Source organism: Pectinophora gossypiella, chromosome 21 (assembly GCF_024362695.1).
Source record: "Pectinophora gossypiella chromosome 21, ilPecGoss1.1, whole genome shotgun sequence".
Classification (NCBI taxonomy): domain Eukaryota; kingdom Metazoa; phylum Arthropoda; class Insecta; order Lepidoptera; family Gelechiidae; genus Pectinophora; species Pectinophora gossypiella.
The window spans coordinates 9,622,602-9,647,880 of record NC_065424.1 but is presented as its reverse complement, the minus strand read 5'-3'; the positions used below and the strand labels follow the sequence as shown (position 1 = coordinate 9,647,880).

General features: G+C 40.5%; 1 protein-coding gene across 1 annotated transcript in view; it reads right to left on the bottom strand.

The window, feature by feature from the left end:
- The window catches only part of LOC126376756 (uncharacterized), a 248,491-nt gene that overhangs the window by 15,560 nt on the left and 207,652 nt on the right, over positions 1-25,279 (bottom strand). The window contains exons 20-24 of the mRNA XM_050024326.1: positions 10,874-10,990; positions 8,125-8,239; positions 6,840-6,941; positions 6,211-6,531; positions 5,414-5,770 (exon numbers count right to left, since the gene is read on the bottom strand). Coding sequence (XP_049880283.1) covers positions 5,414-5,770; positions 6,211-6,531; positions 6,840-6,941; positions 8,125-8,239; positions 10,874-10,990 — 1,012 coding nt within the window. The remainder of the gene's footprint in view (positions 1-5,413; positions 5,771-6,210; positions 6,532-6,839; positions 6,942-8,124; positions 8,240-10,873; positions 10,991-25,279) is intronic.

The following is a 25,279-nucleotide window of genomic DNA, read 5'->3' as shown; positions in this document are numbered from 1 at the left end:
GTCAAAGAGTATAGAAAATAAACTATGGTTGAGACACGTCGTCGTCCCTACAGAGGTTGCGTTCTATCGGTATTTTTTATAAACGATTTATGTCTAGTTCATACAAGTATCCCGACGACGCGACAGCAAACTCCAGGACTCTCATTCATTATAGCTTACCGCTATCGACCAGCCAGGGTCGATTAAATCTGTCAAATATAATCGCCCTGAGCTGAGGTTCGCGTCTAACTGGGCGCCCTCAGGCCTGATGTCCTAAATTTTGTAGAGAACCCTCAGCGTTCCCCATTTGTCCGACTAAATAGTTAATGCCATTTGCGGCAAATCTACAATAAGTCACGTCAAAAATGAATAAATAATAACACACGAATTCCGTCTCGCCGCGCGGTACAGTCATGAGCACTATAATGTACCCACTTTAGGGTTAGGCTTAGCCTTTCTTCTGGATGAATGCACTTCCTCATTACAGTGTCCAGTGTGCTTAGCACCGTAAGCACTCGACTCTTTCTCGCCGCGACAGAGATCATCTGTCTCTTTCTGTGCAGCACTGTGAGAGAGTGACGGGTGACGTATGTCGAGGCGAGAAAGAGTCTCACGATTACGGTTCTAAGCCCGCTCATGTGTAATAGCGTGTTCTACTAATGCTAGCAGCTTAGCTCATCAAATGTATTAATGGACATTCTATAAATTTAAAAAAAACTTGTCTGGTCGAAGTCTCAGATCAGCATGACGAACATAAAATATTTCTCAGAGATTATTGGATCAACCTAAAACTTTCTTTCCTCTCTTCTATTCCTCAAAAGTCAGAGCCTCTGTAAATTCACCTTCCTCCTTATATTTATGAGATTCGCTGTCCATAACGTGCTGCTCCCTCGATAGCCCATAGGCAAAGTGGCGGACGTGAGCGTTGAGTCGGTCACAAAATCGGGCATAAGAGTCGGAGGAAAAATCGGCCCGATTATCTGTCATACAAAAAGTCTTAAGGGCCCCATATACGGTACGATTTGTCTGTACGATCCGTCGCTTCAGACCGATCAAAACGACGAATCGATAGTGTATATCGAGATCGTTCATCGAAGACGATATCGGAGATGGCAACAAAAACCCATGCAATCATGAATATCGTAACGATGAATCGACAGTGTGTGGCTCTTTACCACATTTTTCTAGGCTTTCTTTTTTTGTTTTGTAGCCGAATCAAAGTTACCGCCACATAGGTAAGGAAAAGAAGTTCATTTTCCATTTTATTAGGCACGTATTGAATTATTAGAACACGTGTTTATACTTCAGTTTCAAATAAATAAATGATCGATCGTTATGACCAATCGTACCGTATATGGGCCCCTTTAAGGACTCTGTCGCACTAACATATTTGACATTTAGTGAGACTTACAGTTCAATTTGTCAAAAAACATCATATACTTAACATGGTATCAAAGTGTATGCATATTGATGCTAGTGACCGTACACCGGTACAAAATGCGCGTCGTGCAAGAATCAGTATTTCGCTTATACAGGCAGGTCTCTTTATAGTTACTAATGTATTTAATTACTATTATTTGTGACATGAGGAGCTCGGTGGCGCAGCGGTAAACGCGCTCGGTCTGCGATTGTTGAAGTTAAGCAACTTTCGCACAGGCCGGTCATAGGATGGGTGACCACAAAAAAAAAGTTTTCATCTCGAGCTCCTCCGTGCTTCGGAAGGCACGTTAAGCCGTTGGTCCCGACTGCATTAGCAGTCGTTAATAACCATCAATCCGCACTGGGCCCGCGTGATGGTTTAAGGCCCGATCTCCCTATCCATCCATAGGGAAGGCCCGTGCCCCAGCAGTGGGGACGTTAATGGGCCGATGATGATTTGTAACATATACAAAAATCATTAAAACTGTACGTAAATCTTTTACTAAAAGTACAAAATTTACATCTGACGTGGGTATTTTTTTTTATTTGAAATGGCAACGTAGGGTGGGATGACGTCAGCTGGGCTAACCTTGAAATACTAGCTGTCAGTTTTGAGCATATCTGGTTTTCTTATACAATGTTATATTACGTATAGAACAGTATGTATCATGGACCCCCAGGTCATGGAGCTTCCTCCCAAAAGACGCTAAATCTTATCAAACGAAAAGGTCTTTATGAGGAAGGGACTCAATAGATCTCACAAGGCCGCATTCGGGACGCCCTGATCCGAGTAGTTTTTTTTTTTTTTTTTTTTTCAAATAATAAAACGGTAACGGCCCCGCACCGATTTTATTACTTTCGTCTAAATGGCCGTAAGCTGCTAAGGAGTAAGGGAGCGCGCGCAGACTTTATCTCGCTCGCACGCCCGCGGTAAGGAGCATACGGTGACAACGCCTTCCTTTTGTATGCAGTGTACGGTCACGAGCATTAATATGTATACACTTTGGTACCATGTCACATTAATTTTTTTGACAAATTGAACTGTAAGTCTCACTAAATATCAAATATGTTAGTGCGACTGAGTCCTAAAGTGGGTATATTATATTGCTCATTGACTGTACATTATCACGTGTGTCAAAATTATACTTGTGCACTAGGCGTTATTTATTTATTGTTTAATTTTACAAATACAACTTATTCAACTCAGGAGTTTCCCCACCAAAATACAGTGCCCGGTTAATGGCAATAGGCTCGCGCCCATTACGGACTTAAACATAGCTGGCGAAGAGTGGGTGTGTATACTATACACATCTGCCTACCCTATCAGGGATACAGACGTAATGTTATGTTTGATGTATGTATTAATATTTACAGTTACCCTGAAATCGAATATCCGAAGTTGACGAAGATATTCTATATCAAATCGTGTTCATTGATCTGGCCAAACTACATCATGACGAGGCCAACGAGTAATATTCTATTTCATTAAATGATCGAGCACATCATGAAATGATCAATTGTAAGATTTGGCCGCGACGTAAAATTATTTTGGTCATTCATACATTTTCGCGTGAGGACCAATTTTATACGTTATCGTTTTTCGCATGCAAGTTTTATGTCAGTTAAAAATCTCCCTGTAAAGTTTATAACAGCGATAATAGACTTCGAATCGGCTGCTAATTTCTTCCACATCAGAAACATATATCGCATCGTCGAGTCGAAATATCAAACACACAGCGTCTAACTACATGCGCTACTAAGCAAGGGGGCAACAAAAATAAAACGACTACCGCCCGGGCGCGGCGACAAGGTCCCCCGAGGTCCCTCAAGATCTCACAAAGTCCCTCAAGACCCCCAAGGTCCCTCAAGACCCCAAGGTACCTCAAGACCCCAAGGTCCCTCAAGACCCCAAGGTCCCTCAAGACCCCAAGGTCCCTCAAGACCCCCAAGGTCCCTCAAGACCCCCAAGGTCCCTCAAGACCCCCAAGGTCCCTCAAGACCTCCAAGGTCCCCCAAGACCCCCAAGATCCCTTGTCCCCGCGCAAAGGCCTCGCATGCACATACTAATTTCATTGAATGTATTTCAATAAAACCATCATTTTTCACTTGTTAGGTATTGTCCATATCATATCTAACTATTAAATATTATATTTACACGACGATATCGTCCACAAATGCTGCCGAACAGAACCGAACATTATTTAACACCTATTAAGAGCTAAAATTATATGCTAACTATAACGTATAAGAGGTTTTTTGTTATAAAACACGTTTCTATCGCCGGAGCCTCGATACTGCGTCGCATGTTATCACAAGAGTGGGGATATGGTACAATATGATGTCTTAACGGCTACGTGCTGGGCTCCGGACGAACGTACAAACAATACCCTTTCGATATACATCTAGTTTACAGTTCGCTACATCTTTAAGATATCGCACATCAAATAGATAATGTACTATAAATATTAGAATAGAATAGAATAGAAAAAGTTTATTATAAATTAGAAAATAATTCAACAAAATAGTCTTGTATATTACATAGGAAATGAGGTACGCATAATTAAGTCTAGATTGAAATAATATTATTAAATTGATAAGATTACCTATAAGAATTAATTTCGGTTATTCTGAATTCTACACATGTCAAATTGTCTTTTATTTTGATAACAACAATATACATTCTGTTACGTCAAGTATGTTACAAACATTGAAAATTAGTTGTCCTATTATTGAAAATGCAACTGTCTTATAGACGAAGCGAAACTGCATTATATGAGCCAGCAAACGCTTTGGTGTTATGGTAGCTACGTTTTATATATAACCTTTGCAGTGCTTTTATGTCTTTATATCGCTTTTAAGTTATAAAACAGCTGTATACAACACCAGAACGTTAGTTGGTTAGACAATTCCATATATCTATTAGGATAAAATCTAGATATATATCGAGGAATATACATTGGTTACACTTAGAAATTATAAGTTTGAAACAGCCTCGCCGCGCCAGGCGACTTTGATCGCTATTATCAGTAACACAGGGCGATACATAACACTTTTGGCATACTTTTCATAGGCATTTATCTTCCTATATATTATTTATATAGAACTGAGAAAATATATTATATACTTATTCGTAATTAAACATAACAACTGTAGGTAATATATATTGCACGGTGGCGTCAAAGTTTACGTATAAATTGCATCGAGTGAATATAAATTTAAACAATTTCCACGGTTTCTTTTTACGCAATTTTGACGACACAAGCCCAATTTATTATACTATCTGTGGCTATTATGTCTAATCGTTTTAAGATCATTTCTGACCCAAAAATTGAATACCATACATGTGAAGTCACATAATAAAAGTATCTCCATACGGAAGCGAGTATATATCTAAATATATTTGTTACTAAAATACTTATGTACTAGTAATCAAAGTTTTGTACATCACAAGACGATTTTAGGCAGTGTTGTTGCATGTTCTGTATCACCCTGATTAGTGTCGGGTCGTGATAGTCGTTTCTATGCGAATATGTCACCATAAGTCTTTAGTTACATTATTGTACTTTCGTTTCCAACTTTTCGACTTCTGCGAAGCAAAAGTATTTTTACGATGTAGGCCTGGAGAAAAAATGATTCCGGTCAAAAAATTGGAAACGAACGCAGCCTTTTTAATTTTATTTGTATTAAAACTTCAGTCGAAGAATTTACAGAGAACGGGACCGGACCCGCGAATATTTCGTCGCTCCTTCGATTCAAGGACTAGGGAGCACCTTCGTTCAAATCATACTTTACACTTAACGAATACAATAAAAAAATTGATTAAGTCTTGAACTCGTGAATTTGTTAAGAATGTTTCCGTTCGCCCGCGACAGAAGGGGCTCTTTGACGCGGTCGACGGAGAGACGGGTGGGGTCCGCCGGCGGCCCGCGGCGGTCACACGGGCGTGGGCGGCGCGGGCCCGGCCGCGGGGCTGGGCGCGGCGGCCGGCGGCTCACCTTTGTCGTCGGCGGCGTCCGGCGGCGGCGACGCGGGCGCGGCCGGCGCGGCCGGCTCGGGCGGCGGGGCGGCGGCGGGGGGCGCGGGCGCGGGGGGCGGCGTGGCGGGGCGCGGCTGGCTGGGCGGCGGCAGCGCCGCGTCGGGCGGCGGGCCGCGCGGCTCGTAGTAGGGCCGGTAGGGGCGGTACAGCAGCGGCGGCGGCAGCAGCGGGCGCGGCAGCGCGTAGGGCGGCAGCAGGTGCGGCGGCAGCAGCGCGGCGGCCAGCGCGCGCTGCTCGTCCCGCAGCGCCTCGCGCGCGCGGCTCTCCTTCTCGCGCGCCGCGCGCTCGCGCTCGCGCTGCTCTTTCTCGCGCTGCTCGCGCTCCCTCTCCCTCTCCCTGCAATTAGGGACATACATTTTTGACCGTGAGGACAGGACAGGTGAAAAGAGGCCTTTCTTCGGCAATAGGACGATATAGGCGAGAAATAGAATAAAACTATCCCTGACACTATGCCTTTACACGACGTAAAATACCACCAAAGAATATTTTCGGTGTACCAAACAGAGTACAGTACCCCTATAGTCACAAGATATAGTCCAATGATGTTATGTTCGAAGTTGCAGCGCGCTGTACGAACTTCGTTAGCGCGTCTTAGACCATCTGCGCTGAATGATAAGCGCCATCTGTGTAATATAGGCAGAACTAGCTGGTCAACTACTTAGATCCGCCACATGCTTATTATTGCCATTAATGTAAAACACGCGTTCTCCGAACAGAGCTTTAAATTATTTTTAACTTTACTACAAACTAAATAATATACAAAATCATCCACACACATAAACCCGTACCTCTCCCGCTCGCGCTCCCTCTCTCGTTCTCTCTCTCTCTCCCGCTCCCGCTGCAGCGCAATCTCCTTCTCCCTTTCATCGTGCAGCGCATGTGCGGCGTGGGCGTTATGCGCCGCGTGGGCGTTATGCGCGGCGTGGGCGTGTGCATGCGGGGCGTGCGCAGCGTGGGCGGCGTGCGCGGGGTGGCCGGGGTGCACCAGCGGCAGGGGCGGCGCCAGGGGGGGGTATAACGCGTAGGGAGGCAGCCAGCCCACGCCTACGCCACTTCGGAACACTCGTTCTAGGTAGAGTTGCTCCTCTGCTGCTAACCTGAGAAATATGAGAGACGTGGTTTTAGAATTATTCTGTTGGTGAAAAGAAGGATCTTAAGGGACCTTAAGAAATTTAGAAAGACTTTTTTTTATTGTAGTTAACGTGTTCGCTGAAGGCTTTAGACCAATATCGTCACTTACCATCGGGCAAAGTGCGGTTAAACGCGAAAAAAAAAACACCTCTTGATCAGTTTATGGATATTAGTACTTAGTACCTTGTATCAAAAGTGGCTGTATATTATCCCATTAGCGATTACGGGCGAAAGTTTAAGTATATGTGAAATAGTATAACAGGTAAGTGTGTACCTGTACTGCAATGCGGCGCTGGAGTACAGTCCTGGATGCGCGTACGGCGAGTACGCCGCGGGCTCCAGCAGGGGGAACGACGCGGCCGCCGGGTGGGATAACCTGGGGACACACACGAGCAATCACTTTTAATTATTTATATAGAATACAATCACGATCACTCAACTCACGATCTGGAGGTCAGGGTTCGATTCCCGATGGGGACATTGTCGAAATCACTTTGTGAGACTGTCCTTTATTTGGTAAGGACTCTTCGAAAAAGTAAGATGATTCCGTGCTTCGGAGGGCACGTTAAGCCGTTGGTTCTGGCTATTAACCGTAAAAACACCTCCACCAACCCGCATTGATTTGACCCCGGTTCGGTTGATTGATTGAGGGGAGGCCTGTGCCCAGCAGTGGGACGTATATAGGCTGTTTATGTTATGTATAGAATATAATGGTGCTTCGTCTTTCGTGTCGATAACAAATCAAACAACGTAATTTCTAATTTATCAGCCCAAAATTATAATTTGACGGCCTCCGTGGTCCAGTGGTTTGTGCGTTGGTCTCACGAACCTGAGGCCCCGGGTTTGAATCCCGGTGGGAACATATCACAAAAAAAACACTTTGTGATCCCTAGTTTGGTTAGGACACTACAGGCTGATCACCTGATTGTCCGTAAGTAAGACGATCCGTGCTTCGGAAGGCATGTTAAGCCGTTGGTCCCGGTTACTGATTACTGATGTAAGTACGTAGTCGTTACATGAGTCTTGTCAGGGGCCTTTGGCGGCTCAATAGTAATCCTGACACCAGGGTTGATGGGGTTGGTAATCCACCTCACAACCCACACGATGGAACGGATGGATGGATGGTGGTTGATGGAGGAGAGTTATACCCGTCATTTTCTTATTCGCCGAAACAGAAAGGGACGGATAATTGACACCCGCTATATTTAAAATAACGCACGTCAATTTTAATCAGAAATCAAATAAATTACAAAGACAATTTGATGTACATTGCGGAATGTGTTATCACGAATATTTTGCAGTTTCATATTACCTATGTAATGAACACCAAAATTCAAAATTATTTATTTGCTCATAAAACAGGTTTTACAATATATGTGAATCTCATGTTTTGCCGCAATTTGGCATGCAAAAATTATATACCAAGCTAACGCAAAATAATAGTCGATATAATCAAAATGTTGTAATTTACAATTGTACGTTTTATGAAACAGACTCCTGAAATAAAAGAGCCTCACTCAGCAGCAGTAACAATAGTGTGTCGACTATACTATACATACCGGTCATCGGGCCGGTAGGGTTGGAAGCCGCTGGCGGGCAGGTGGTGCGGCGAGGCTCGCTTGGCGGGCGTAGGCGCAGTCTTCTCCTTGTCGCGCTCCGGCGCAGGCGCAGAACCTGCACACTCCACAGTCAGAACGCTCCCCGGCGGGGAAGTGTACACTTGGCTCTTACGCTTTTGACTTTTTGGGTGAGATGTATTGGGAGTGTCGAACTGTTTTGCATTGCGGAAAGTGGAATGGTGTGTGAAACGCTGCCGACCATCATAGATGTGGGTAACATTAAATGGTGTTAGAGCTCTCTGAAGATATTTACTAGCACTTGGCTGGACAAATGGAGAGGGATGGGAACCCTCATACTGGCTTCAGGCAGGAAGCTCAAGGCAATGTCTTCATAGACACTTACCCTCATGGGTCAGAAAGATGCGGTTCGAGGTGGGCCGACCGACCCCCATAACCTCCGAAAGAGGGAAAACACCAGAATTGCTATCGGGGATTTGAAGTCTTTGCGGGGTTAAGAGTAACTAGGCCATGAGAATAAGGTAGTTTTCAACGAAGTACTCAAATCAGTTACTTTTTACTGAACTATGGAATTTATATGAAACCTGTGACGTCATAGAAAAACGTGACAAAATGTTGCACTTATTATATATATGTTGTTGAATAGAAAAAAGAAAAGGTTTTTGTCACCTTTAGATGTGTCTTTATTTAGTAATCAGAATTTCATAATTAATCTTTGACATACCAAACTACGCAATTTTAAATTACACACTTGATCTTATTTATTGAACGGAGCTTAACCCAGAAAGGTAAAACAGAACTATGACAAAAGCATAGTCCTTCGTATAGAACGGTAACTCCCCGCCCCCCACCAATTCGTATCGGGCGCCGAGCTAGATTTACCTCACCCCCTCTGGTGCTCACTTTAGTCTAAATGGCCGTAGACCGTTAAGAAGTAAGGGAGCGCGGATTGTTTGTCTCGCTCGCACTTAAAGAGTTGAATGGCAAGAATGATATCCTTGTACGGAGTGTCCGGGCTGGGGCAACAGTTTAGTGATATTTTGACTGTAATATTATTGTGCTCTATGGGTAGGTCACGCTACAAGGTGGACCGATGATCTGGTGAAGGTCGCGGGAAGCCGCTGGATGCGGGCAGCGCAGGACTGATCGTCGTGGAGATCCTTGGGGATGGCCTATGCCCAGCAGTGGGCGTCTTACGGCTGATGATGATGATTATTGTGTTTTAGGGGACGGGAAAGAGTGGCGCAAAATGGAGGAGGCCTGTACCCGACATTGGAATGATGCGGACTAATTGATGAAGATGATTTTATAAAACATTTTTTCAGAGTAGCCAGAGCCAAATGCACGCTTCAAATAATACAAAATGATAATAATAAACACCATAAAACTAATAACGAACTGAAATATGATTAATATAAATTAGACATTAAATTGTTTAACACATGACAACATTTTTTTTGATTGACCAAAGTTTTCACAACAAGTATTTTTCGTTATCTTTTCAACTTTGATCAATCATTACAAATAGCATACTATATTAAATCTAAATGTTAATTTTCTGAAATATTAACAATATTAAGTACACTGGCGATGGACATCCAACCCAACAAGTGCCTTTTTGGTGGAAATAAAACTTTAAATTGAAGAAAAAAAGAGAAGGAATTCCGCTGCAGTGGGATGAATAATTGAAAATCACGATAATAAAATCTAGAAAAATATTCTGTGATTCTCCAAAAAATATAAACGTACGAATTCGGGCTGTTAAATGTAAATATTTTTTAATTAAGATCATTATTTGCTAATAAACTCGCGCTATTTAAAAATAAATCCATAAAAGTTGATAGTCATTAAAAATAATATTAAAAGTAGCCCATTTTTTTTTCTAGAAGCCGTAAATACTTTAATGCGTTTATTGTAATTTAGAATTATTCACCTCAATATGCAGCTAAGCGTTGCTACAACTAAGGACGCGTTCACGCATACGTGGAGCGTTGAGCGGAGCGGGTAGCGATTAACGTCATTATATCGAGTGCTACAATGTATACTAATGTCAAATTAGGGGCTTTGTATACAATTTGGACCTGTATAATTTGAAATTTTAAAAATAGAATATGATGTGCTTCGAAGTGAGTACGATAAAAGAAATGGACGCATGCGCCGCGGACGTCCCCTAAAGCTTTTGGGAGTCAAGTTTATTTCTATAGTTTTATCTGACTGCTACTTATCAATAAGACCGGCTACTAAACTTTTCTATTTCTCTTGTGCCTGTAATTTTGCATTTTCTATGTGTGCAATAAAGTATTTTGTTATGTTAAGTTTAGGCTGCAGATTATCCACAACATTATAATGTTATGTTATGTTTTATGTTATACTAACATTATTAATTAAGAAGTTTTTGTTACTAACATTATTCGGTCCAAATTATCCGAAATAAAAGTTTATTATTATACACTAATTATAATACATATCTAACGAGTAGCGTGTTGAAGTATTCTCCATACCCGTGCCCAGCAGTGGGACGTATGTAGGCTGTTTATGTTACATAATATTATTAATACTCAAACTGATGTTTTTGTGGATTAAAATAACGATATAAGCTCACGACATACAACTAAATAGTAAATACCCACATCTCACTGTGCGAGACAGGGTTTTTTTTTAAAGTGCGTGGTTACACGCTTCCCGCTCCGCTCGTGGCACGCGTCCGCTAAGCTACGTATACTACACTCACCGTCCTTGCTGTCGGGGCCCGCGTTCTTGGCGAGTGAGCGCAGCGCCGCCGCGAACGGCCCGCCCTTGTTCGGAGTTAGCTCGCGCTTGCCCGAGCTTAGCTTGTTCGCGCTAACCCCTGGAAAGATGGAAAACAATAATTTATTAACAATAAATTATTAGAGACAAACATAACACATCATAACATAGCATCACGCCTGTATCCCTAAAGTAGTAAGCAGAGGTGTATACCTATAGTATATAGGTACAGTCATGAGTCATGAGCAATACAATGTACCCACTTTAGGACTCTGTCGCACTAACATATTTGACATTTAGTGAGACTTGCAGTTCAATTTGTTAAAAAAGTTAATGTGACATGGTACCAAAGTGTATACATATTAATGCTCGTGACCGTACACCTACTCTTCGCCAGGTGAACAACAAATAATAACATCAAAGTTTAATAGATCATACAGACACCAAACCTTCAATCATCATCATTAAACCAGTACCAGGTAAGCGTGTACCACCTTAGCCTACATGATATACTATCGGTGAGTTTGTGGCCAAAAGCAAATCATGAATCAAAAATGTTAAGATATTTTGAATTATTGATATTGTTACTAACCTATATAAATTGCTTATTAAGTACATGGGAGCATAACCCCTTAGTCGAGTTCTAGTCGGAAGTTAACTAACCGAATTGCATGCATGAGTTCTTCTATCGTGTGGGTTGTGAGATGGATTACCAACCCCATCAAACCTGGTGTCAGCGATTATCATTGAGCCGCCATAGGCCCCTGACAGGACTAATGTAACAACTACGTACTTACATCAGTAAGTTATAACCGGGACCAACGGCTCAACGTGCCTTCCGAAGCACGAATCATCTTACTTTGGACAATCGTTTGATCAGCCTGTAATGTCCTAACTAAACTCTCTCTCTCTATTTAAGAGCTGCGCTCTTGTCGGTGGAGTAACCGCCATTCCTCCCTTCTTCCCGCCAAAACCTTCACCTCCCGATACGACACGACCTGCACCTTCTCTTTTATTTGTTTCATAAATGTTATCCTAGGTCTACCCCTTCCTCTCTTCCCTTCAATTTTTCCTTCTATAATGTTTGTTATAAATGAATCGTGTCGTATCAGGTGGCCAATCATATTTCCTCTCCGGTTCTCTATAGTCTTCAATATGGTTCTCTTTTCTTCAACTCTTTCCAGCACTTTTTCATTTGACACCATTTCAGTCCAGCTTATACCCTCCATCCTTCGCCAACACCACATCTCAAACGCTTCCAACCTCTCTCTGTCTCTCTGTGTCATAGTCCACGTTTCACACCTAACCTAACCAAACTAGGGATCACAAAGTGTTTTTTTTTATTTGTCCCCACCGGACAGTTTAAAAAATGAACACATTTTTCAGTTGAACCACATTTTTTTCAACAATGCTCACCGCCCCAGCCCCTATTAGTTCCAGCAACTAATTAAGCGGTGTATCAACCCCCCGATCGTTGCTGCACTGGGCCACAGATTAAATACAACAGTAGAGACACTCCTAAGCCAGTCCAAGTATGTCCAGGACAGCTGTGCTGATTCCAGCATGGCTAACATACGCAACGTGATAAAATTATCGATCGAGTCAATATAATTTTGTCGAAATCGATAAATTTCATTTTTTCCCTAACATGAGTTAGTCAAGTGATTTTGCTCGTATTTTGACAGAACGACATGACTTATTTGGGTTTACATATTAGCAACAATCGACAAAACGACAATTTATCGTCAGACATTTAATAAATTTCAGAAATGATAAAATGACCTTATCCACCGAGAAGAAAAGGAACGGTATCGTACAGGCATAGAATTTAAGGCAGAAATTTAAACAACCCTGTCATAATGTAATATAATAATTAATTGATATATTTATTTAATCACGTTGACATTCCTTAATAATTGACATTGAATGTTATCAATTTAAATAATTGTAATATTGTATATTAATTTCTTTGACATTATTTTTTTAATTATGACTTTCATTGTAATAATTTATGATTATCTCATTTCTTGTAAGTTTTTGCATGCTATACACTTGGTAGATCATGAGATCCTTATACATAAAATTGTGACCATCTTGTTACAACCATGTTTCCAAGCAAATAAAATTATTCTATTCTATTCATAATTGTACATTGGCCAATAACTCGACTGAATTAAGTTGACAGCACACGTCAAGCGGGGTGCATATCAACGAGATGACTATTCGAGGAGAAATAAATGTGTAGTGAGATAGTTTTGTACCCACTGTTCCCTTTTCGCTATTGCTCGTAATTATGTTCACACTTTGTTAAATACGTCAAAAATCGTACACGATCATGACTGTGGCTGACGGGCTGAGGGCGAGGGGGGTACAATGGACTCCCCTCGTTTTAAAAATAACAACATTTGCAGAACTGTAGGTGTCAATTTACCAACTCTATAGTGTCATTTCAGAACTTAATAGTTTAATTTCGTTTGTTCGTTTGAAAACTTTAAACAGAGTAAAATAACCATAAAATAAAATATAAACTATAAGTACAACTTACCAATAAATACATGCACTAAAATAAATAATTTACCTTATATATACTTATATAGTTATTATTGCCATGTGCATATATTTATTGGTAAGTGGTAGTTTATACCCGCAATCTTTTAATTTTACATAATAATATGTAGTGTGTACCCCCACACCTATATTATATGCAAGTGCTCTATATCTCTCTATGTTATATACCACATTAACAGGCAGACAATAAACGACCGTCTTAGAAGTGAACGTCTCTTATTTAACTCCACAATTCCGGCGTCCCACGGTGCACATATTCCTCCATTGTCTGAAAGAAATCGCTTTAAGCGATAAGACCGCCATTTGCATGTAAAAGTCTTTCGTAAATATTTCCTTTTATTTTGGTGCAATAAAGTATATTTGTATTGTCATATTTCGTTGGGACACCACGGTGACGCCACCAATAAAATGTATGCAGTTAAGATTTCAACTGCAGGGTTGGTTGCGCACCACGCAACCGACAAGACACCTAACCCCGCGCCGCGCGCGTCTTGAGGGCTTCGACCAATAGCCGTTCGACGTCTATCTACGTAGCATTCGCTGCTTTTATAAGTTCCCTTCGGATTTATAAACGCAATAAAATCAATTATCTATGATCCAAACATGAACTCAAACTTTAGTCGTTGAGAGCTCGAGCCGGGATTCAAACCCGTGACTTTATGGTGTAAGTCATACATTCTCCGGACAGGGCCAGCACGAAAATTTACCCAGTTCAACATGTGACCAATATAGAGCACCCCTGTCCATGTCACAGGCGGCGCAGCGTGACATAACTCATGTTACGGTCACCTGCACGCTATCAACGTTTACGTAAATATTCCACTGGGCTGACACACGCACCCTCCGCAAACGTGGGACTAGTTACTGCTACAAACAGTGTGGTTACTACTGCAAACAGTGTAGTTACTGCTACAAACAGTGTAGTTACTGCTACAAACAGTGTAGTTACTGCTACAAACAGTGTAGTTACTGCTACAAACAGTGTAGTTACTGCTACAAACAGTGTAGTTACTGCTACAAACAGTGTAGTTACTGCTACAAACAGTGGCGGTCGCGCCGTTTCTTATGAGGTCTACCACGACACCTGTGCCCTGTAATGAGTAAAATAATGAATAACCCGGGCGAATCAAAAAGGTAACTCGCTGGTATGCAAACCGTTTGACGTGTGCCGTCAACTTAATTCTGTCGGGTTATTGGCCAATGTAAAATTTTTAGACGGTTGTTTTAGATTTGTGCTTAAAATTGACGTGTGTTCCATAAATTTTATGCTTGTCGATAAACAACAGCGAACAGCGTCCTGAGGATGGTCGGAGACCGGCTGGACTCCGCGTTGTTGGGCCGGTTCACCGAGCTGCACGTGTTGCGCCCGAGCGCACGATGAGCTTGCGCATTTGTGTAGGGGCTTCTTTCCGCGTTTATTTTATTATCTACATTACTTTATTACCTTGTTACATAGCATGTAAGTTAATCATACTAACCTATGGACTGTAGTCTGAAAATAAATTATTTCTTTTTAATTACCCGTCCCTTTCCTTGTCGGCGGATACATTGTGACATGGTTTCAAAGTACATATAGATACATATACATATTAGTACTCGTGGTCGTACACGTATGACGCGTATTAGAACAGACATGAAATAAGGAGATTGTTATCGACAAACAGTCAGTCGAGCCACCGGATCCGGAAGCGGACGTTACGTCGCAGCTGTCAGGCGGTTGCGCCATAAATAATTCCTCGCGATCGGAATGATTTGCGGTTTGGTCGAACCATCTGTTGGTTGTGTCCAAATGATACGGACACCTCCCGAAGGAAAGGGAGATATGGTAAAAATATCTGTCTTCTTCTATCCTATGGGTTGTGAAAAAGATGACTTGACATGAACCATGTGAAACACCTTTGGCGGCTCAATAATAACCCTGCCACCGATTGGCTCGTGTATGTACTAGGTTCAAGATAAATTATGAAATTCTGATTATTAAATAAAGACAGATCTAAAACTAACAAAAGCATTTTCTTTTTTCTATTTCACAATAAATAGAAAAAATACACGAGCCGATTGGTGGCTCTTTAAACTCAATTTACACAAACAGGAAAACACTTCACTTTATTTTATTTTCACATATGAATTTTACCAAGATTAACGTAATAATAAATCCGACATTTTATCACGTTTTTCTGTGACGTCACAGTGTGCTTTTTCATACAAATTGCATAGTAATTTCGTGTTCAAAACACGTTTAGTAAAAAGTAACTGATTTGACTAGTTGGAAACTAGCGTATTCACGGTGTAATGATGTCAAACTCTCTGGTTGGTCACTAACTCTACGTCCTGGCTGGTTAATATGGCCTGCCTGGTTAACATAAAAAAAAGTTGGCATTCTGAGAAGGTGGCATTTTGCGAAGTTGTCATTAGTATGAGATGAAAGGGTCTCAACGGGCAAGTCATGATCTCAACAAGCATCCAGAGCCGCGATGTTGCAACAGTATCAACATTAATCACAATTAGGACGGCGACAGTCGTAAACCCACTTGCAGGGACCTGGTCAGTGTGCAACCCACAGAGCTGTTAGTAAGAGATGCCGCGCGAGCATAGCCGGTGGTACCGGTATATGCACAAAACGGTCACACAATACACGCTTTATTTCAATCACGGAGGGAACAATCTGCGCTACTTCTTGATCTCGGGTGAAGTCACTCAAATAATATTCCACATCATTTCATTACAATTAAACACATTAAGTGGATAATTTAATAAAAGATTTTGACAACTCACTAGTGTTAAACTGTCATTCACTCGAGACCTTGGAAGCATGCAGTAGCTGTCTGGCTGCCAATTTAAACTTTAAAGCACTTTGTTTTAATATAAGAAGCATTCAATTAAATTTTGACTCTTTTGTGGTGGCTTTAAAACGCCTTGGCATAGATTTTGATGTCATAATACTTACTGAATGTTGGTTGACTGAATATTCCATTATCCCAAATTTACCTGGTTATAACTCTTTCCGCACGCACACATTCATAAACAAAGCTGGTGGAGTAACTGCTTACGTGAGGGACTCCTGGAGTCCTGTAGTTAAGGAATCTTCCTGTACTGATTGCAACTGCCTCGAAATCGAAATAAGTCCTGACTTATTAATGTTTGGCATCTATCGCTCTCCATCTTTTGCTAATGCTAAAGGATTCCTCGATTCTCTTGAGGAGTTGTTACAAGGCGCATGTAATAGAAAGACAGTTATACTTACAGGAGACTTGAACTTAGATTTATGTTCTTCACCTCTTAAAGAACAATGTACTGACTACATAAGTTTGTTGACTGAACATCAGATGCTGCCAGCAATTACAAAACCCACTAGAGGAAGTGGATGTTTAGACCACTTTTTTGTAAAACACTCGGAGCTAGCAGTAGGATATACTTGTAATACAAGCATTACAGATCACAACATCTGTGTATTGGGAATGGCACTCCAAAAGACACATAATCAACGCAAACGTACCCGTTTTAAAACTAATATACCTGCTGTGGTGAGTGCTCTTTCCTCTGCAGATTGGTCTAATGTTTCCGTAGCATCCGATATTCACGAGGCTGTATCTGCATTTTGTTATACTATAGATAATGCAATTACTACTAACACTAAAGAAGTAGTCATAAGTCGCTCTAAATTTAACCTTAAGCCCTGGATTACCCCAGGCTTAATGAAATGCCAGAAGAATCGTGACAGACTACACCTGGTAGCAAAACAAAACCCTTCCAATAAAATTTATCAGCGTACTTATAAAAGATACCGTAACTTCCTAAATAATCTTCTTCACAAATTAAAAACGGACTATGATAGACAAGAGCTTACAGTAAATAAAGATAACCCTAAAAAGCTTTGGCACACTATCAAAGAGATGTGTCACATGAACAAAAAGAATAATGATCCCTCTGAATTGTGTCAAACAGATAGCGACCCCCATTCTTCTTTGAATCTATGTAATAGTTACTTTACTAACATAGGTAAAACATTAGCCAATGAAACCCTGACTAGACTCGGTAGCACCCAAGAATCTTTAGCAGCTGAAGTAGCATCCCAAACATCAACAGTACACTCCTTTTTCATGACGCCTACTAACGAAAGTGAACTTAGCAAGCTCATTAGTGATCTCAAACCCGACAGTGCCCCTGGATTAGATGGATGTACCCCCTTCCTCATAAAACAAATCAAACCTGCTATCCTGACGCCTCTTACTCATATCTGCAACCTAAGTCTTTCATCCGGGATTTTTCCAGAGAACTGGAAATCTGCTATAGTCACACCTATTTTTAAGGCTGGCGATAAGTGTACCCCAAGTAATTACCGTCCAATCTCCTTACTTAGTGTTTTCTCAAAACTACTGGAAAAATTGGTAAACAAAAGACTAGTTGGTTATCTTGAAAATTACAGTCTAATCCCTAACAGACAATTTGGCTTTAGACAAGGTAAATCGACGGAAGATGCAGTTTTGGAGCTCACTGATGTGGTTTCATCGGCTTTAGATCAAAAATTTTGCTGCCTTGGTGTCTTCATGGATCTTGCAAAGGCTTTCGACACAGTATCAATCCCGATTCTCTTGCAAAAATTACACAATGTCGGTATCAGAGGTGTAGCCCATGATTGGTTCCGTAGCTACCTTTCAAATCGCAGACAGTGTGTTAGAGTGGGTGGAGCAGTGAGCGATCAGCTACCGCTTGATTTCGGAGTACCCCAGGGAAGCATCTTAGGTCCAACACTTTTTATTATTTACATGAGTGATATTCTTGAACTTACTCTTAACAGCGCTGACATCTTTTGCTATGCGGACGACACTGTCATTATCTTCAGAGGTTCATCTTGGGACAAGGTTTACAAAACAGCGGAGGAAGGCATGAAGATGATTTTAAATTGGCTAGATAAAAACTTACTTTCCTTAAATGTCTCCAAAACAAAACATGTAGCGTTCTACAAAACACGAGCTTCCAAACCCCCGCTTTCTAAGCCCATAAAATTACTTCAAAATAATTCTAATTTTACTACACTATCGATTGAACGCACAAATAATATTAGGTACTTAGGCATTGTGTTAGATGAAAATCTTACTTTTAAGACACACATCGCGGTATTATCGGGAAGAATAAGGAAAGTCATATTTATAATGAAACGTCTACGAAACGCAGCTCACAAAAAGACTCTGGTATTGGTGTACAAAGCAATATGCCAATCCATTCTCTTGTACTGCATTCGTGTTTGGGGTGGTGCGGACAAATCTTGGATGCTGGAGCTAGAAAGAGCCCAAAGAGCCGTCCTTAAAGTAATGGTCAGAAAACCTTTTAGGTATCCTACGGATGACTTGTATAGTGAAGTTAAGGTACTGCGAGTCCGACAGCTATTTATACTTAGAGCAACTATTAGAACACACTCGCTTACCATCCGGTCTCAGGAATATGATGAACTGATAAAACGTAGAGTTTTTAGTGTTTACGTTCCCTTTGTTAGGACCAGCTTTTCAAAACGTCATCCTTTCTTTTTACATCCATATCTTTACAATAAGGTTTGCAGAGCTCTGCAGTTCGTAAAAACACTTTCCACGTCCAAGGCTAAGAAAGCGATCGAAATTTGGTTACAAGAGCTAAACTATGTCGAAACAGAGGCTCTAATGCCGAAAAACAGCTACTGCTCCCTTTGAACCTCCCACACACACATGCACACACTCACACACATACACACACACACACACACACACACACACACACACACACACACACACACACTCACACACACATACATACACCCACACACTCACACACACACACACACACACACACACACACACACTCACACACACACACATTACTCCATACCTAGAAGTTTTATTTTTGTTAATTTTAAATATTTTTATTATGTTTCATTATTGTGTATTTTGATATAAGCAGTTATAATTTTTCATAGTGCTCTGTATTCTGTCCGTGTGTCCATTTTGTAAATCCTGACAGGAAATCGTACTCTGGCCCCTGCGATACAAGCTGAGCTTAGTGCAGGGACCGCCGCATATCTAAAGTAATTGGTCTTATTATAGTTGTCTATATTTTTATTAATGTAAAATTGTAAGCCTATGTTCAATAAAGAAAGATTTATTATTATTACAATACAATACAAAACTCTTTACTGCACTTAAATCAGAAATCAGAATCATAAATATTCAACGTAATTATCATGGATAAACTTGTTGAAGATCATAGATACATAACATAAACAGCCTATATACGTCCCACTGCTCCCCTCAATCAACCGGAGGGGGTATGGAGCATACTCCACCACGCTGCTCCAATGCGGGTTGGTGGAGGTGTTTTTACGGCTTAACGTGCCCTCCGAAGCACGGAAAACACTAATAACTAGAGGAACAAATCATATTAAAAATACATTAGGTATTATAATTAGATAGGTAGTACAACAGGCGGCCTTACTGCTAAAGTAGCAATCTCTTCCAGGTAACCTTTAGGTGTCATATTACGATAGCGGTCATATTATGAGGGAACGCTCGTATTGTAACCTTCCACATCAATCATTGCTTTTTTGGTATCGCGCGAACACGACTAGCGCTTATGTTAAGTAAAATCTTTATTTCCTCTACAAAAACACATGGATACATAAATACATACAAAAATACAATATTTGTAGAGGCTGGAGCCTTAAACTAGGATACCCTGTGTTTTAGGACTCCAGGCCAGAAAGTCATGGTCAAGAGAAAATAACAAAATAGAAAAAAAAATATATGTTCCTACGCAATTAAGGGCGAGTAAATCGTTGTTGCGGTCCAATTAGAAATGTCTTGGTGCGGCCGCTTCACACGCCGACATGGGTTAACATGCGACATGCGGACTCGCAATTTAGTGCTGAGGGCATATCTACCTTGTTTCTATGATCTGAGGTGCAAAACACGCTTGGACGCGTTGACGGGAAGTCAGGAGGTAAACATATTATATTCTCGTAGGTATATGGTAACGTCTATTTGTGGTGATCGCTAATTATAAAGTCTTTCGAAATGTGTTCTACATGCTCTTCGTCTCAGTTTTACCTGGATAAAAACTAGCGTGTCTAATGCGAGGTGTTATTTACAAAAAATATATCATAACTAGCGACCTGCCCCGGCTTCGCTCGGGTGCAATGCTGAGGAAAAAATTAAATTATTTACGCCATCACATTAAAAACCTCAAAAATAACGGTATTTCTCCACTATTTAATGGATGTTATTATACATATAAACCTTTCTCTTGAATCACTCTATCTATTAAAAAAACCGCGTCAAAATCCGTTGCGTACTTTTAAATATTTAAGCGTTCATAGGGATATAGGGACAGAAAAAGCGACTTTGTTTTATACTATGTAGTGATAATTTGATTTTGCGAAAATGCGCTAAGGTGACGACTTGACGACGCACCTGCGGGTCCCCTAGTGAACAATACAAAACAAAAGTTTTTATTCGGTGTTTTTACTGTATTATTTGAGTTACATTGTAGGGTAGGCAGTGCTTTCATACCTATATGTATATAACTATAATAACCTATAATAACTATCTAATCCCTTATCACCATAAGGTTTATCATGTCCAGCTTACGACATCGTATCAACAGTGGCTGCATGTTGTCTTTAATTACTTGTGGCTCTGTATTATTTACAGTATGTATGTATGTATTTAAAAAAACTACATAGAGCGAGATAATATTCCTTAATTTGTATTTTAAAAATGTCAACAGACTGGCTGTGTTACTGCACTAACTCATCCCGACCAGGCACCCGGGTCAGAGCACACAGTACGTCAATATAAACTCAAAGTCCCGTCATTGAATAACTCGCGTCGCGCACGCCACTTAAACTGAAAGGTCAATCAGTGGCAAGACATCGGTAGTTCTTGTACTATTAAAGACCATACACACTGAACTTAAGATAGATAAAATATTTTTTCTACTCCTCTACTTTAATCTGGCATTTAAATAACCAAAAAGTCTAATATAAGTACATACATAATTAAACTCTTTGAAAAAGTGTACGCTCTATGGCCTAAAAAAGCATTGTTTACAAAGTGTAACTGTACTATAATGTCGCCAAAAAAGCATTGTTGTTGTTTTTTTTTTTTGACCTGGAAACTGGCACCTTTACTTTGTTTGGTGCCATAGATATACTATAATGTAGGAAACTGTAAACACGCGCAGCTCGACTACTCCACCCCAAAAAAAAAAAAAGAAAAATTGGTCTGTTTTAAAAATACTTGTTTTATTTTTCAATTCCATACTTTTGCAACGGAAAATTCCACTTGATAACTACTCAGAATAAAGGTCTGAACCATCAATCAGTTTTCGTTACGATGTCACTAACATGACTAATTTAAGAGCCACGCTCTAGTTGGTTTAGCAAAGTATATGTATCTTATCTTTATTTAAAAAAAAAATAGGTTTGACTAAAGTCCGTTACCTGAAAATTTTGGGAACATTATACGAGCGATGGGCTGTTCACCTGTCATCAAACGGCTCTCATTCTTTCATCAGGACTTCATCACACCACACCGCATACGAATTACGATGCTAAGTTTATCAATGTGCACCTAAGACACTCAAAGGAATACGCTCACTAAACCAGTTACTCACAATGGGCAGGCGACACCACTTGACCTGATGACTCTGTGACTCACGAGTCCAGCATTCTACTTGATCATCAAATCATTGTGTGAGGCAATGGAACTCGCCGGGTGAGGGGTTAAGTGAAAATGTGGGTTGTAATTAAGACAGTGTCGTCGTAGGAAATATTTGGAGATGAGCACGATTGTCTAATTGAGCCGTGGTAGCCCAGTTGGTAGAACGCTTGCCTCTCACTTTGAGGTCGCAGGTTCGAATCCAGCACAGGCCTAAACCAATGATTGTCGAATTTGTTTTCGAATTCATGTTTGGATCATAAATGAATACAGGCATGTATTGGACAGGTTTTCCCTTCGCGGGTTGGAAGTTCAGACAGGCAGTCGCTTCTGTAAAAAACCGGACCTGTCAAATCTTCAGGTTAGATAAACCGACCCTGTGAACAGCAGGATAATGCTGATAAAGGAACCTCGGGGCACCCGTGGCTTTTCGCATGAAACGATTTTGTATTACCTGTAAGCGATGGATTTGAGAGGGATTCGCCTGAGGAGCAACGACCCCTCCATAGGTCTAATATTAGGTATATTTGTTTCATGTAATTGTACGCATATGTAGGTATCTCTATCCTATACACTTCATGTCTCCTTGTCCTGTCAACTAGAAGAAAATGACAGGAGGAACTTAAAATAAAATTAGGACGTATCTGGATCAGGGCCATTATTCGTAACCATTGTTGTTCATAAATTATTAATTTATTATTATTAATATATAAAAAAGTAAGATGATCCGTGCTTCGGAAGGCATGTTATTCCCTTGGTCCCGGTTACTGCTTACTGATGTAAGTAAGTAGTCGTTACATGAGCCATGTCAGGGTCCTTTGGCGGCTTAATAATAACCCTGACACCAGGGTTGATGAGGCTGGTATTCCACCTCACAACCCACACGATAAGAAGAAGAAGAATATAAACGAATTTGAAAACAATTTGTCAACGTTGTTTTTTACGTTACCAGTACTCTGCAAACAAAAGCGCATGTCTTACCTGAAACAAATTAAATATATCATTAGACACATTTTCAAAAATAAGAAATTATTGCAAAGAAATGACAATAGTCAATATTTGAATAATCCCAGTGCCATCTCTAATTAACATAACACAGGATCACGCTTGTATCCCCGAGGGGGTAGGCAGAGGTGAAAACTACACCTACTCTTCGCCAGCTATGTTTAAGCATAGAATAAAGAATAATACTACGTATAGAACGGAAACACTCCGCTCCCCACCAGCGTCTAAGTTAAGTTTACCTCACCCCCATCGCCCCTCGAACATACTTTGATTGGGATGATTAAGACATCAACTGCAATTTTACGTCGGAAAATTCTAGAAAATCTTAGTGTTTTATAAAATTTATTGAAATCTATACTTTTGCGATGGTAAATTCCACTTGATATTAACTCAGAATAAAGTGCTGAATCATCCCCCTAAGTATTCGTTACGATGTCACTTACACCTCGTACAAGTACGGGTGTTACATATGGGTGTTAGTGACATCGTGACGAATACTTTGGGGGATGATTCAGACCACGATTCTGAGTTGATATCAAGTGGATTTTCCTGTAAGAAAACTCCTTCTTGATACATACTTTCCACTTGATATCAACTCATAATCGTGGTCTGAATCATCCCTCACAGTTTTCGTTACCATGCCATTAACACCCACATTGTCAGAGGTTGTCGGTTGACGCCGTAATTGTCACATATATTAGTCACAATACCGTAACCTTTTAAATATAAAAATGTTTTAATGTATGTGATGTGGCTGTGGCTGTACTTTATACATAACTAAATAAACACCCTGTATCAAACAGATTGCCTCAGCACATTAAGGAATTATGTTTGTGCCTATCTCCTACATTGCTAGGTTTATACCTAAGGGGCATTATTGCCCCCTTGTCAGAATCACTAGACGTCAATTATACTAACTAACATCACGAGCCTCCCCTGCGATCTCGTCTAATAGCGTAATGTCATTTGCATGGATTGCCTCGAGATATTTGGTAATTTGTTTGCAATGGTTTTGTATGATATGATGTTCGGTGAGACATTCTTGATGAATTTTGACAGCTACAGCTACAACAAAAGTGCTAAAATGCACTTATTTCAGTAATTTTAGTACAACAAGGCCGCCCACCTGTACTGTTGCTAAATGTTTTATAAAAAAATGTATTGTATGTCAAAATCAACAACAAAGGATGGGCTTAATTAAGACATACATTCCAAACCTTGTATGATAAAAGGAGATTTTTAAACATTGTCAAGATGTTCTTCAATCGTGTGGGTTGTGAGGTGAAATACCAACCCCATCAACCCTGGTGTCAGGATTACTATTGCGCCGCCAAAGGCCCCTGACATGGCTCATGTAACGACTACTAACTTAGCTACGTCAGTAAGTAGTAACCGCGACTAACGGACCGGGAAGCACGGATCATCTTACTTTCAGACAATCAGGTGATCAGTCTGTAATGTCCTAATTAAACTCGGGATCAGAAAGTGCTTTTTGTGATATGTCCCCACCGGAATTTGAACCCGGGACCTCCGGATCGTAAGCCCAATGCTCAAACCACTGGACCACGGAGGCCGTCATTGACAACGTTTTACTTGGATATACAAAGATCAACCTACATTGTAAAGATGACAACTCAATTAGTGGGGAAGTGGAGCTACATGGAGACAATTCCATCAGTTGGGATTAAATTATGGATGTTACGACAGCAACCCTGGGGTGACAACACGCAACGCAATATTTAGTAGGGCTGATGTGATTTGATGTGTCATGTAAATGAGTTGTGATTGAATAATTTTGACAATCGACGCAAGATATGTTTTCCTTTTCCAACCAAATGCTGTTGTGGCAATTTCACTTTAAACAGAAGATTAAAGATTCGAAGCATATTCCTTAGCTGGAATTTGCCGCCTGACACTGTGCGGCACACGATTCATAAATATATTAAATAGACAAAAGAAAATGATTTTTAAATAGTTTTAGACCTATTTACATTTTGTCAGTTTTAGACCTATTTGTATTTAGTAGGTAATCAGAATGTCATTATTATTAATTATTTATTGTTGACCTAGCATACTACCTAATTGTCTTATAGTGGCTTGTGGTTTTGTCTATTCCGATTTTGTAAGTGTTG